The sequence below is a fragment of the Anoplophora glabripennis genome, unplaced genomic scaffold (genome assembly GCF_000390285.2).
Source record: "Anoplophora glabripennis isolate ALB-LARVAE unplaced genomic scaffold, Agla_2.0 scaffold800, whole genome shotgun sequence".
In the NCBI taxonomy this organism is placed as follows: domain Eukaryota; kingdom Metazoa; phylum Arthropoda; class Insecta; order Coleoptera; family Cerambycidae; genus Anoplophora; species Anoplophora glabripennis.
Genome location: NW_019416886.1, coordinates 200715 through 215713, shown reverse-complemented (window position 1 = coordinate 215713; position 14999 = coordinate 200715). Strand labels below are relative to the sequence as shown.

The window sequence follows — 14999 nt, the reverse complement described above, 5'->3', positions numbered from 1 at the left end:
AATGAGGTAGATCCTTGTACGATAATCAATTAAAATGACCGCTGTACCTAGCTATAAAAATAAAAATGTAACATTGGCATCAATGTCAAGGACATGACAAAGTACCAATGTTTGTAAATGCACATACGTCAACACTTCACTATCGAATGTAAATAAAGGCGTCCCCTTTATTTATTAGTCTGAGGAGGTTACATGTTTACATTGTGTACTGAAATAGGGAATGCGGCCTCCCCTTTACTTATTACTCTGAGGTGTCAACACAAAAGCGCCATTCAACACGGTGTTACCCATGACTAGTTTGGAGCCGCTGCAGCGGATAGTGGTCGATGGGACGATGGCCGATGCACTTCTTTACAATCCTGAAGCAAAGTGGATCGCAAATATGTCCCATATAAAAAAATTAATCTTACCATTAAGTAAAATATTTGCAGTTTCAACGTCTACGTTTACTAAAACATATGTGCCTCTAAAGTTTAAATTTAAACTGACCACTTCCACAGCCGTATCAGAATCCATCATTTTGCTGAACGATTTTTATCCTCATTCAAACTAAATGTAAAAAAAAGGTTAAGTTACCGGCTGACAATACTAGTTGAATATACCCAAGGATATTTATAATACATGTGTATGTGGTCTATTTGTTGATTTCGGTTGTCATTGTAATTTCCGAAGTTAGGTTGTAAACATTTTATTAATTTATTCCAATTTATTCTAAAATGGCTCGAAGTTGTGTTTTGTGCAATAAGATGAAGAGCGACGAAACAACGTTGCATTTGTAAGTACCTAATAAATAAAATGGGTAATTATTTACTTTAGTGGCACCACCTCCAATTTTCACAAAATTTTGTCAACCCCCCTATTTTCGATGGTGCTGAACACGAATCTGAAGTTTTTTTTGTGCGGTCGAACCCAGTTTTTGAGAAAAAAATTTTTCAAAATTCTAACCTGAATATTTCAGATAACACTACGTAGAACTCTGTATATTTTATGTAGCTTTCAGAACATCTGTAATAAACAATGAACATTGTTTAAGAAACACATTTTCCCAAATTTGAACTAAAAAAAATATGTATTTAATAAATAAAATTATAGTAACTTTATGTGGGATGAACAGAGTTGAATGAGAGTGGGGGAACTCAATGTTGTCATCACGAATTACAAATGGCGGATTCAAACTACAAAATTTTTATTTATTAAATACATATCTTTTTACTTGAAATTTACGAAAATGTGTTTCGTGAACAGTGTTAATTGTTCATAACAGATGTTCTGGAAAGCTACATAAAATATACAGAGTTCTACGTAGTGTTATCTGAAATATCCAGGTTAGAATTTTGAAAAATTTTTTTCTCGAAAACTAGGTTCGACCGCACAAAAAAAACTGCAGATTCGTGTTCAGCACCATCGAAAATAGGGGGGTAGACAAAATTTCGTGAAAATTGGAGGTGGTGCCACTAAAGTAAATAATTACCAAAAGAAGATTCATGACCTTAAGTCTAGAAATTTTTTGATTAGGTCTGCAAATGAAAAGAATTCATATAATCTACAATCTCATAAAATACCAACAAAATGACAATTTCAGTTTTTAATTGTCAGATAATTAGAGCAATGTGAGCAAGTTTGAATTTGTGATATGCGACTCCATCATTTGCAGCGGAATTCACAGATTTCCATGTTTTTTTTGACTGGTTAAGTATATTTGCAGATTTCCAAAACAGACGGCATTGCTAGCCCAATGGAAAAAAGCATGTAAATTTGCATATTGTGATAATGTCAGCACACTGAGGATCTGCTCAACACATTTTCAACCTCATGAGTATATTCAATATAGTAGATGTGGAAAACGTCCTGGTGTCATTAAACGTTTACATCCTAATGCAGTTCCATCTGTTAATATTCCATATAATAGAGAAAATATGACTCCAAATGCTCCATCAGGTAATATATTTCTAGTATGTGTGTTTGTTCAGGTGCATGTGTTTACCAAAAAATATTGCGAGCTTCATGCGTTTAAATAAAATGCATCATAAATTTTTGTACGGGTACTACCCTAAGCTTGACCCCGGGTGATACAGAAAAAAGTACATATGGTATTTACAAATTTGCACAACTTAAACTTCTCCAGTTCACGATTATGATTTTAAATTGTTTATTAAACATTTTGGAGAGTGCAGAGATTGTTTGTAATGTTTAAATTGTTGTAGAATTTATATTGACATCTCAAACTGACACTGTAGAAGGACCTGCAAAGAAACAAAAATTGAATGAACATTTATTTCAAGCTATAACAGACCAACCTTCAACTTCTATGTCCCAGGAAATCATGCAGATATCAACTCCAAAATCATCTGAAACAATTCAAGTTTCTAGTCCCGAAGTTGCAACACCAGAACGAGCCAGAAGGGCTCTTTTTCAAGCTCGATTTGTACAATCTCAACTAAGATACGAAGTTAAAAAATTACAGCAAGATAAGCGACGCCTTACCAAAAGAATTTCCACATTACAGGATCTTGTTCGAGTACTAAGGAAAAAGCTACAGGAGCAAACACCGTCAACTGACGAGTGTGAAGTTATCCACATCCACATTTTCTAGTAGGACTGGAATTGATAAAAGTCGTCGCCTCAAAAATTTTGTAAAAAAAATCATTGCTCCTTTATAATGTGTCTTCGACTTTTTATTTTAGCATATGTCGGTAGCAAATGAGTAATTATAATGAGCAACGATTACAGATTAATTCGTCATCCCGTATGGGGGATGAAATGAAAATTTCTTAAAAGACTTTCTTGTTTTGTTATTACTTAATTACGTAATTCACCATAGATCGACAGGAAATAAAAATTACATTAATTAACAGTGTCACATTCATTTGTCAGTCCGTAGGGGGGATGAAATGGGGTGAATTTCATAAAAAAAATTCATTGCTTCGTTATAACGTGTTTTCTAGTTTTCATTTCACCCTAGATCGACAGGAAATAAAAAATTACATTAATTAACAGTGTCTCATTCATTTGTCAGCCCGTACGGGGGGATGAAATGTGGTGAATTTCATAAAAAAAATTCATTGCTTCGTTATAACGTGTCTTCGAGTTTTCATTTCACCATAGATCGCCAGGAAATAAAAAATTACATATTTGTCAGCCCGTACGGAGGGATGAAATGGGGTGAATTTCACAAAAAAATTAATTGCTTCCTTATAAATTGTCTTCGAGTTTTCATTTCACCATAGATCGACAGGAAATAAAAAATTACACTAATTAACAGTGTCACATTCATTTGTCAGACCGTACGGGGGATGAAATGGGGTGAATTTCATAAAAAAATTCATTGCTTCGTTATAACGTGTCTTCAAGTTTTCATTTCACCCTAGATCGACAGGAAATAAAAAATTACATTAATTAACAGTGTCTCATTCATTTGTCAGCCTGTACGGAGGGATGAAATGGGGTGAATTCCATAAAAAAATTAATTGCTTCGTTATAACGTGTCTTCGAGTTTTCATTTCACCATAGATCGACAGGAAATAAAAAATTACATTAATTAACAGTGTCTCATTCATTTGTCAGCCTGTACGGAGGGATGAAATGGGGTGAATTCCATAAAAAAATTAATTGCTTCGTTATAACGTGTCTTCGAGTTTTCATTTCACCATAGATCGACAGGAAATAAAAAATTATATTAATTAGTAGTGTCACATTCATTTGTCAGCCCATACGGGAGGATGAAATGGGGTGAATTTCATAAAAAAATTAATTGCTTCGTTATAACGTGTCTTTGAGTTTTCATTTCACCATAGATCGACAGGAAATAAAAAATTACATTAATTAACAGTATCACATTCATTTGTCAGCCCATACTGAGGGATGAAATGGGGTGAATTTCACAAACAAATTAATTGCTTCGTTATAACGTGTCTTCGAGTTTTCATTTCACCATAGATCGACAGGAAATAAAAAATTACATTAATTAACAGTATCACATTCATTTGTCAGCCCGTACGGAGGGATGAAATGGGGTGAATTTCACAAAAAAATTAATTGCTTCCTTATAACGTGTCTTTGAGTTTTCATTTCACCATAGATCAACAGGAAATAAAAAAATTACACTAATTAACAGGGTCACATTCATTTGTCAGCCCGTACGGGGGGATGAAATGGGGTGAATTTCATAAAAAAAATTCATTGCTTCGTTATAACGTGTCTTCGAGTTTTCATTTCACCATAGATCGACAGGAAATTAAAAATTACATTAATTAACAGTATCACATTCATTTGTCAGCCCGTACGGAGGGATGAAATGGAGTGAATTTCACAAAAAAATTAATTACTTCCTTATAACGTGTCATCGAGTTTTCATTTCACCATAAATCGATAGGAAATAAAAAATTACACTAATTAACAGTGTCACATTCATTTGTCAGCCCATACGGGGGGGAAGAAATGTATTGAATTTCATAAAAAAAACTTCATTGCTTTGTTATAACGTGTCTTCGAGTTTTCATTTCACCATAGATCGACAGGAAATAAAAAATTACACTAGTTAACAGTGTCACATTCATTTGTCAGCCCGTACGGGGGGATGAAATGGGGTGAATTTCATAAAAAAATTAAATGCTTGGTTATAACATGTCTTCGAGTTTTCATTTCACCATAGATCGACAGGAAATAAAAAATTACATTAATTAGTAGTGTCACATTCATTTTTCGAATTTTCATTTCACCATAGATCGACAGGAAATAAAAAATTACATTAATTAGTAGTGTCACATTCATTTGTCAGCCCATATGGGGGGATGAAATGGGGTGAATTTCATAAAAAAAATTAATTGCTTTGTTATAACGTGTCTTCAAGTTTTCATTTCACCATAGATCGACAGGAAATAAAAAATTACAGTAGTTAACAGTGTCACATTCATTTGTCAGCCTGTACGGGGGGATGAAATGGGGTGAATTTCATAAAAAAAATTCATTGCTTCGTTATAAGGTGTCTTCGAATTTTCACTTCACCATAGATCGACAGGAAATAAAAAATAGTAAATAGTAGCTAGTAAAAGTTGACTAAAGTGCGCAACGAAAATGGCGATAATGTGCAGCTTATGGGCGCCTATCGGTTAACGCAAGCATATACACGTGCGCTGGCTGTTAATCATTCGTTTTCTCTGCTCAAGCTTTCATGTGAATTTATCAGTATATAGAGTTTGTTAACTTTATTTTGCAAGTAGCACATATACTTGTGTCAATAATAATATCTTTATTTTATCCGAGAATACTTTCAGTTTCATTTGGAGTAATATTTTGAGTTCGTTTATTTTACTTTTATAGTTTTACTTTCTACAATATTTTTATTTTTCAATTAATAATCGTGTTTCATTTTGGATACGGAAATATTTTGAGTTCGTTTATTTTACTTTTATAGTTCTACTTACTACAATATTTTTATTTTCACTTAAGAATCGTGTTTCATTTTGGATACGGAAACATTTTGAGTTCGTTTGTTTTACTTTCTACAATATTTTTATTTTTCACTTAAGAATCGTTTTTCATTTTGGATACGGAAATATTTTGAGTTTGATTTATTGAATAGAAATATTTTAAGTTAATAAATATTTTCTTTTGTATTTTTTAAACCTACGAGGGAAATACAACTATCAGTTGAAACCAATATGGGACGAAAACCTAGTTTCGACATAGACCATTTGATAGGATTCTTAAAAGGAAAGCTGCTTGCTGAGGACATAGCAAAACTGACGCCAAGTATAATATTATAATTGCTGTGTGGCAGTATGTTTTCCATTGTTTAGATTACAACAAAAATGTTATCTCATTTTAATGACTATTAAAAGAAATGAAGATAAGTTTATTTCTGATTGTAAAAATAGTGTCAGCTGCAAAACAGAGAAAGTTGACAGAACAGATCTTATAGAATGGCTATTATAAATTTTGTGAATAGTCGTAACTTAAACCAATCCACGATGAGAAGCATATCTGCTTCATTAAAAAAGGTTTTATAAATTAAAAATAACTACCGGAATCGCTATAGAGTCCAGAAACAGTCTCAAACATTGTTTAAGGATTTTACAAACAAAAATTTGACGAAGGTATCTTCAAACGCAGAGGAAAATTTCTCTGATGAGGAAAGTGTAACCATTACCAGTGACAGTAGTCGTAACTTAGAGCCATCCAATAAAATTAATATAATATCTAACTACTTAATTCCCGAAGAGTTACGAGTTAATCTAAATTTGTTCCTTCCTAATTTTAATTCAACCTGTATACAGGAGGATTTTAGGAGCCACCAGATAATAAAAGAATCTTCCGAAAACAGTACTAAAAGTACAGACGTTGTGTCCACAGACACCGATTCTTTTCATTTACATCGAACCAGTATACAAAACACTTCCCGAGCAATCGAAAAATTTAAAATTATTGCAGTGGGACAAGCCCACTTATAAAGACTGTAAACACTTGGAAGGGAGTTTCGGTCGAGTTTCAGTCACAAAGAACTACTGACCATAATAGACAATAATAACCGTTTAGTCGTTGGAAGGTGGCCTTTTGTATTAAATGAAAAAATTAAAGTTGTCAGTGTGTGTGTAATCAATTTTAAACACTTCAGATGCACACCCACAAAAGATGCAGTAAAAATTTACGCTTACTGTGCTCATCCCTGCAAGGTATTTATTATATCTATAAATAATTATATCTAATAATTGTACCCATGCAGTCACTGTTCTTAGTTCTTCCGCTGATTACAACCACTTGGGTAAATTAACAAGGCAGGTAAGGGGCAACGAAAGAAAAATCATTAGAAAATATTCTAAGCACACAAATCCATTGAAACTAGGACAGACTGGAATTAAGAGATCATCTGGAAAACTCATAAAGGCAGGGAATTTGCAACATATCAAATCAGACGCTGTTCTGCGAAAGGTGCGATCTGAACAATTTGCAATACACGACAGACATCAAGATGATTTAATCGACCTTTTACTAATGCAACGATTCAATATGTCGTATATGCAGGTTGTTGGTCAACCCTTACACCTTTATATCTACAGCAATTGGAGATATTATTCAAATGTTCGCCAGAAGTAGTTCACATAGATGCGACGGGCAGCATTATTCGCAATTCGCAATTCGCAATCCTCAGACGTGCACTAAAAGAGTATATTATTATGCAGTAGTCATTAAAACTACTTTTAATAAAAGAGTTTGTCCCGTACTGGAAATGGTGAATTGCAATCATGACGTTACGTCTATTGGTTTATGGCTCGCCAAATTTATATCATATGCAATTACCAATAAAAAGAAATGGCCAATATTTACAAAAGTTGTATCAGACTTTAGCTTCGCGATAATTAATGCAGTGTGTTTGTTTTGGAATAACATGGACATAAAGACTTACCTGCATTTAACCTATGATTTTATAACAACCAAGGACTCAAATGTGCTTAAAGATGTGATAAAAATCCATATATGTTGTTCTCACTTTTTCAAAATCATTGCCAACGACATTAAGAAATATTTTAAAGACAAGTCTGTCCATAAATTCTTTAAAGAAATAATGGCTGCCATTTTTTCATTTTCGGATTTTTATATACTTTGCACTTGGTTCAAACATTTTACCGTGGTCATGATATCGGAATTTAATTGCAGCAAAGTAACTGATTCCATACAAATTTTAATTTCGTTGTCTCTTCACAGAAGTGGTCTGGATGAATTGGAAAACGAAAACGAGAACACCGAAGAATTGCCATTCGAATATGAAAGAGACTCAATTTATACTAGTAGTCTGTGTTATAAGACATTTTATAAAATATATGAAACCGTTATTCTGGCCGAAAATACTTGTGAAGTTTCGGATAAGCGCAATCCCTATTATAATCCAGATTTCTACAGTCTAGCATTAAAAAAGTATTTTCCGTATTTACCAATGTGGGGTGGATTTTTATTGGATGAAAAGAGGATGAGCAACGCCGATGTGGAAAACTGGTTTTCGGTAGTCAAAAATATATTATTAAAAGGACAACGCAATCAAAAAACCACACGTGTGTTATCTATTCACAAAGAAGTTATGCTAAATATCCCAAAAAGTAACTGTTCCCGACGAATTATAAACAGGAATTACCATGAAGAAAATAAAATTATTCGCGATTTAACCTCCGAAGAGCAATGGTCAAAAAGTTGCCATATAAATCAAGTAACTTCAAGGGGGTTCATTTAAAGCGCACTTTAAAAAAATTAAATATACAACCAGATATATCTTCCGGCCTTGTCAAACGCAAAAATGTGTCTAAATATGAAAACGAACAATTGATGATATTGCCAAATGGATTATTACCGCATGAAAATTATTATAAAAAATGTGATGCGTATAGGAATTACACTGTATGCAAGTATGGCAAATTATATTATGCGTGGAATTAAAAATCGATGACTTTGATAGCCTTTCATCAGGATATCAGTGGTTGATAGACTTAATAATAAATTGCAGTATAATTGCAATTATGCAAAAGAGTAAGCAAGATTGCTACGAGTTTGTCACTGTGGAAAAATCTTATGCGATATTTAATATGACCGACAACTTAGAAAACGACTTTTATCAAGATTTGCCACTTTTTGCCGATGAAAAGAAATTAATCATTCCTTTACATATTAACAGGAACCACTGGTGTGTCATTGTGGCCGATATTGAAACCCAAACATTTATTTATATAGATCCCAGCGGCAACGAAATACAGAAAAAATTGATAATGCATTTGAATACATTCGTGCGATTTTTAAATATGTAGACAAGAGCAGAAACACATTTATATCAGTATATTCATGGAAGACCCAAACATTAAAACATATGAATCAAATAGACACGTACAACTGTGGGGTATACGCTATCTACTTTATATCCCAATTAATAGACCAAAAACCACTCACTGATAAAATAGATATTTCCGGATACAGAGGAAAGAAATTAAAACTTTGCTATTACAGTCGTCCGATTGTGTCACCAACGTATGCTCTATATGTAGAAGACTATTTCATGTCACGTGTACTATTCTAAAAAATAATAAAATTTTGCGAATTGTGTTTTAAATACTACCAACAAAAATTTAATAAACAATAAAATAAAAAAATATGTATGCAATTTAAATCAAAGGTATAAAAAAGAGGCGAACAACTAGCAAAATATATGTAACCAGAATCTCAAACTGAAGCCAACAATTTTTGTTTATAAAATATCCCATTTCATCATATTGTACGGCCTCACAAGTTTAAATGGCATCTGTCCTAAATGTAAGTAATTAATTTCTCCATATTACATATCACAAAACTATAGTCCAGGTTAAAATAATGCAGTAGCGAGTTTTTTACAAATTCACTTTTTCATAGGTTTCACACCGTATTTTTCTATATAATTGCTCATTTATTTAGAGAAAATAGAGAAAAAAAATAGTACAAACACAAACTTACAACTAACACAGATATAAAGAATAAAATAAAAAGGCAACAAACTATAAAAGACAGATATGACTACATATAAGTAAAGCATTTTTTATATCATTAGGCAAAAAACAAAAAAGATGGACATTATTTTCTATCTTACTGTACTTGGAAACAATTTGATACAATGGTGATGCTATTATAGGATGTTACTACGTGTTGCGGGTAAACTACAAACATTATTACTTCTAGCTGATAGTGGCGGAACTTTGATATCAATATTAATTTAAACACCTGGACAGTCCAAAATGTTATGTAGAACTTTATACAAAACATTACTTGAAATACAGATCTTCTTTTAGCAAGGACATGAATACTGAATATTTACTGTCAATCGGTACCAAATAAGGACTCGTATTCTCATTCAACCCGACAAATGATTCTTTTTTATGAAATCCATCGCATTTCATGTTACTTGTTAATTAATGTAATTTTTTATTTCCTGTCGATCTATGGTGAAATGAAAACTCGAAGACACGTTATAACGAAGCAGTTAATTTCTTTATGAAATTCACCCCATTTCATCCCCCCGTATGGGTTGACAAATGAATGTGACACTACTATTTAATATAATTCTTTATTTCCTGTTGATCTATGGTGAAATGAAAACTCGAAGACACGTTATAACGAAGCAATGATTTTTTTTTATGAAATTCACCCCATTTCATCCCCCCCGTATGGGCTGACAAATGAATGTGACACTGTTAATTAGAGTAATTTTTTATTTCCTGTCGATCTATGGTGAAATGAAAACTCGAAGACACGTTATAAGGAAGTAATTAATTTTTTTGTGAAATCTACCCCATTTCATCCCTCTGTACGGGCTGACAAATGAATATGATACTGTTAATTAATGTAATTTTTTATTTCCTGTCGATCTATGGTGAATTGAAAACTCGAAGACACGTTATAACGAAGCAATGAATTTTTTTATGAAATTCACCCCATTTCATCCCCCGTACGGGCTGACAAATGAATGTGACACTGTTAATTAGTGTAATTTTTTATTTCCTGTCGATATATGGTGAAATGAAAACTCGAAGACACGCTATAACGAAGCAATGAATTTTTTTTATGAAATTCACCCCATTTCATCCCCCCGTACGGACTGACAAATGAATGTGACACTGTTATTTAGTGTATTTTTTTATTTCCTGTCGATCTATGGTGAAATAAAAACTCGAAGACACGCTATAACGAAGCAATGAATTTTCTTTATGAAATTCACCCCATTTCATCCCCCCGTACGGGCTGACAAATGAATGTGACACTGTTACTTAGTGTAATTTTTTATTTCCTGTCGATCTATGGTGAAATGAAAACTCGAAGACACGTTATAACGAAGCAATTAATTTTTTTATGAAATTCACCCCATTTCATCCCCCCGTACGGGCTGACAAATGAATGTGAGACTGTTAGATAGTGTAATTTTTTATTTCCTGTCGATCTATGGTGAAATGAAAACTCGAAGACACGTTATAACGAAGCAATTAATTTTTTTATGAAATTCACCCCATTTCATCCCCCCGTACGGGCTGACAAATGAATGTGAGACTGTTAGATAGTGTAATTTTTTATTTCCTGTCGATCTATGGTGAAATGAAAACTCGAAGACACGTTATAACGAAGCAATTAATTTTTTTATGAAATTCACCCCATTTCATCCCCCCGTACGGGCTGACAAATGAATGTGAGACTGTTAGATAGTGTAATTTTTTATTTCCTGTCGATCTATGGTGAAATGAAAACTCGAAGACACGTTATAACGAAGCAATTAATTTTTTTATGAAATTCACCCCATTTCATCCCCCCGTACGGGCTGACAAATGAATGTGAGACTGTTAGATAGTGTAATTTTTTATTTCCTGTCGATCTATGGTGAAATGAAAACTCGAAGACACGTTATAACGAAGCAATTAATTTTTTTATGAAATTCACCCCATTTCATCCCCCCGTACGGGCTGACAAATGAATGTGAGACTGTTAGATAGTGTAATTTTTTATTTCCTGTCGATCTATGGTGAAATGAAAACTCGAAGACACGTTATAACGAAGCAATTAATTTTTTTATGAAATTCACCCCATTTCATCCCCCCGTACGGGCTGACAAATGAATGTGAGACTGTTAGATAGTGTAATTTTTTATTTCCTGTCGATCTATGGTGAAATGAAAACTCGAAGACACGTTATAACGAAGCAATTAATTTTTTTATGAAATTCACCCCATTTCATCCCCCCGTACGGGCTGACAAATGAATGTGAGACTGTTAGATAGTGTAATTTTTTATTTCCTGTCGATCTATGGTGAAATGAAAACTCGAAGACACGTTATAACGAAGCAATTAATTTTTTTATGAAATTCACCCCATTTCATCCCCCCGTACGGGCTGACAAATGAATGTGAGACTGTTAGATAGTGTAATTTTTTATTTCCTGTCGATCTATGGTGAAATGAAAACTCGAAGACACGTTATAACGAAGCAATTAATTTTTTTATGAAATTCACCCCATTTCATCCCCCCATACGGGCTAACAAATGAATGTGACACAATTAACTAGTGTAATTTTTTATTTCCTGTCGATCTATGGTGAAATGAAAACTCGAAACACGTTATAACGAAGCAATTAATTTTTGTATGAAATTCACCCCATTTCATCCCTCCGTACGGGCTGACAAATGAATGAGACACTGTTAATGTAATTTTTTATTTCCTGTCGATCTAAATGGTGAAATGAAAACTCGAAGACACGTTATAACGAAGCAATGAATTTTTTTATGAAATTCACCCCTTTTCATCACCCCGTACGGACTGACAAATGAATGTGACACTGTTAATTAATGTAATTTTTATTTCCTGTCGTTCTATGGTGAATTGAAAACTCGAACGCACGTAATAACAAAACAAGAAAGTCTTTTATGAAATTTTCATTTCATCCCTCGCCCCCGTACCGAATGAATCTGTAATCGTTACTCATTATACTCATTTGCTATCGACCTATGCTAAAATGAAAACAGTTGAAGACACATTATAAAGGAGCAATGATTTTTTTTACAAAATTTTTGAGGCGACGACTTTATCGATTCTAGTCCTACTAGAAAATGTGGATGTGGATAACTTCACACCCGTTAAGGAATTGGCGATAACCCTACAGATTCCTGTCCATTGGCAAGAACCGCCCTAGTTTTTATGGCGGTGGATCTAAGGAGTAACTCGCCGCCATTATTCCATGGCTAGAAAATGGCCTCAATGATTTGGGATCGAGGGGGATTATCCCTCTTTATCCTGCCTCATCTCGTGTAGGCCTGGACAGCCTTCGTAGGTGGNATTCACCCCATTTCATCCCCCCGCACGGGCTGACAAATGAATGTGACACTGTTACATAGTGTAATTTTTTATTTCCTGTCGATCTATGGTGAAGTGAAAACTCGAAGACACGTTATAACGAAAAAATTATTTTTTTTTATGAAATTCACCCCATTTCATCCCCCCGCACGGGCTGACAAATGAATGTGAGACTGTTAGATAGTGTAATTTTTTATTTCATGTCGATCTATGGGGAAATGAAAACTCGAAGGCACGCTATAACGAAGCAATGAATTTTTTTTTATGAAATTCACCCCATTTCATCCCCCCGTACGGGATGACGAATGAATCTGTAATCGTTACTCTTTATAATTACTCATTTGCTATCGATCTATGCTAAAATAAAAACATTATAAAGGAACAATGATTTTTTTTTACAAAATTTTTGAGGCGACGGCTTTATCGATTCTAGTCCTACTAGAAAATGTGGATGTGGATAACTTCACACCCGTGCAATACAAACTAATTCTAGAACAACACAACGGGAATCTTTAGACAGGGGTTATACGAAATTAATATGAACGAACTTTGGGCGATCTAAAAATAAAGTAAAAAGAGGCCTGATCATTGAAATGAAGATACGTAAGTGGTGTGGTACTTGAAGAGGTTAAAAATAAAAAGGAATTTATTTAACTGACCAAAATAGTTACTTAGTTCAACAGAAGATGCAAAATAATTTTTGAAAAATTCTAGATACCTACATTCTTATTTTCTATCAGCATTTGATTTATAGGGCAAAAAAATTGATCTCTGTATTTCACATAAAGCTTAAATAGGGACACTTTTGTCTGATTTAATTCGGTATTTTTTTAAGATAGAACTTAAAACACTATTATTACGTCACTTGACATTTAAGTTTATTTTCAGACATCAATGATTACTTATTGTTTTTTTTTCCAAATCAAATCTGATAAAAAATTGTTACAGATTTTTTTCCTTAAAATTTGACTAGCGCCCTTTAAATAGGGTTTGGGTAAAATTTCCGCGAAAATTTCTCTGCTAATTGCAAAATTAATATTGTAAGTAACGATTTCACAAGAATAATGCAATCTTTTCTAAAATTGATGATAGAAGAGGCGTTGAAAGTCCGACAAAATTGTAGCTAAAAATATGTATATACTTATAAAAAATCGCGAGATCAAAAAATCTGAAGGACGAAACAGAAAGTTGTTTTTTCCCGAAAGGTCATTCAGTGCTCAAAAAGTGTATCTTTAAAAAAAGTAAAAAGAAATGAGAATAACTAAAAAAATAATTAAACAGGGCCATAAAGGCCCTGTATTTCGGGGACTGTTTGTAGAATTCCTATTATATTAACATTTATGATTTTAGCTAAAAAATCACCTGTAGAACATTCAAACCCCTTGCATACAGGGTGTAAGAAGTTTGACTGCCATTACTTCAGCATGAGATAGAGTAATCATAAATGAACAAAAAAGTTGTATATTACAGGGGCGTAAGATTAATAGTTTTCAAAATACAACGAGTATTAATATTGGGGAGTTTCATCACAACGTGACAACAGCGCTTAACCTAACGCTACACAGGTGGTGCATACCACGTGTGCTCGCGGCAGACTTGTCCTACGGAAAAAATGTAAACAACTATTATAGTGAAACATTTCGTAAATTCTAAGACAATTGTTTTCCAGTTTTTAAATAAATAAAATGAAATGTATCGATTTTGTAGTACGAAAATCATGTTAATCATGTGCTTAAATTTTAGCTCCAATTTTAGTAATTAAGAGTGTTTTAAAACAGAAACTTAACTTTTAAACAAATTATGAATTTGAAAAATATGTAATTGAAGTACCCAAAGATTCACGTCGTCCAAATAATCATGTATTAAACATAATTTAGGTCCTACTTACCAAAAAGCAAAATTCAGTAATTTTCAAACGCACAAGTACAAAACAAACTACAACATACTATGCTCAAAATATCCATCATCATTTTCGATGCAAGCACGACACCTTCGAATCTAATTTTCACGCACTCGCTGGAAAACACCTCAAGAAAAGAAAATAAGCAAAAAACACTCGAACACGGTCCAATTCCAGATACCAAATTGCGTAATGCTGGACAGCTTAGTACCTCGTGTTATCGAATTTTATCGAATTTTAAATTTATTACAACGCTAATT

At 33.2% G+C, this 14999-nt stretch overlaps 1 protein-coding gene across 1 annotated transcript; it reads left to right on the top strand.

Moving 5' to 3' along the window:
* The first annotated feature begins 599 nt into the window (after positions 1 to 599).
* Positions 600 to 3396, top strand: LOC108915029. The gene is made up of 3 exons (XM_023455627.1): positions 600 to 775; positions 1706 to 1938; positions 2205 to 3396. Exons 1-3 carry the CDS (start codon positions 717 to 719, stop codon positions 2591 to 2593), a joined length of 681 nt encoding a protein of 226 aa, XP_023311395.1. The 5' UTR covers positions 600 to 716; the 3' UTR covers positions 2594 to 3396.
* Positions 3397 to 14999: the final 11603 nt, after the last annotated feature.

Coding starts and splice junctions, on each gene's coding strand:
- LOC108915029 (XM_023455627.1), top strand. CDS start 717: ATGGCTCGAAGTTGTGTTTTGTGCAATAAGATGAAGAGCGACGAAACA. Junction 776..1,705: donor GACGAAACAACGTTGCATTT/GTAAGTACCTAA, acceptor GTATATTTGCAG/ATTTCCAAAACAGACGGCAT. Junction 1,939..2,204: donor GACTCCAAATGCTCCATCAG/GTAATATATTTC, acceptor AAATTGTTGTAG/AATTTATATTGACATCTCAA.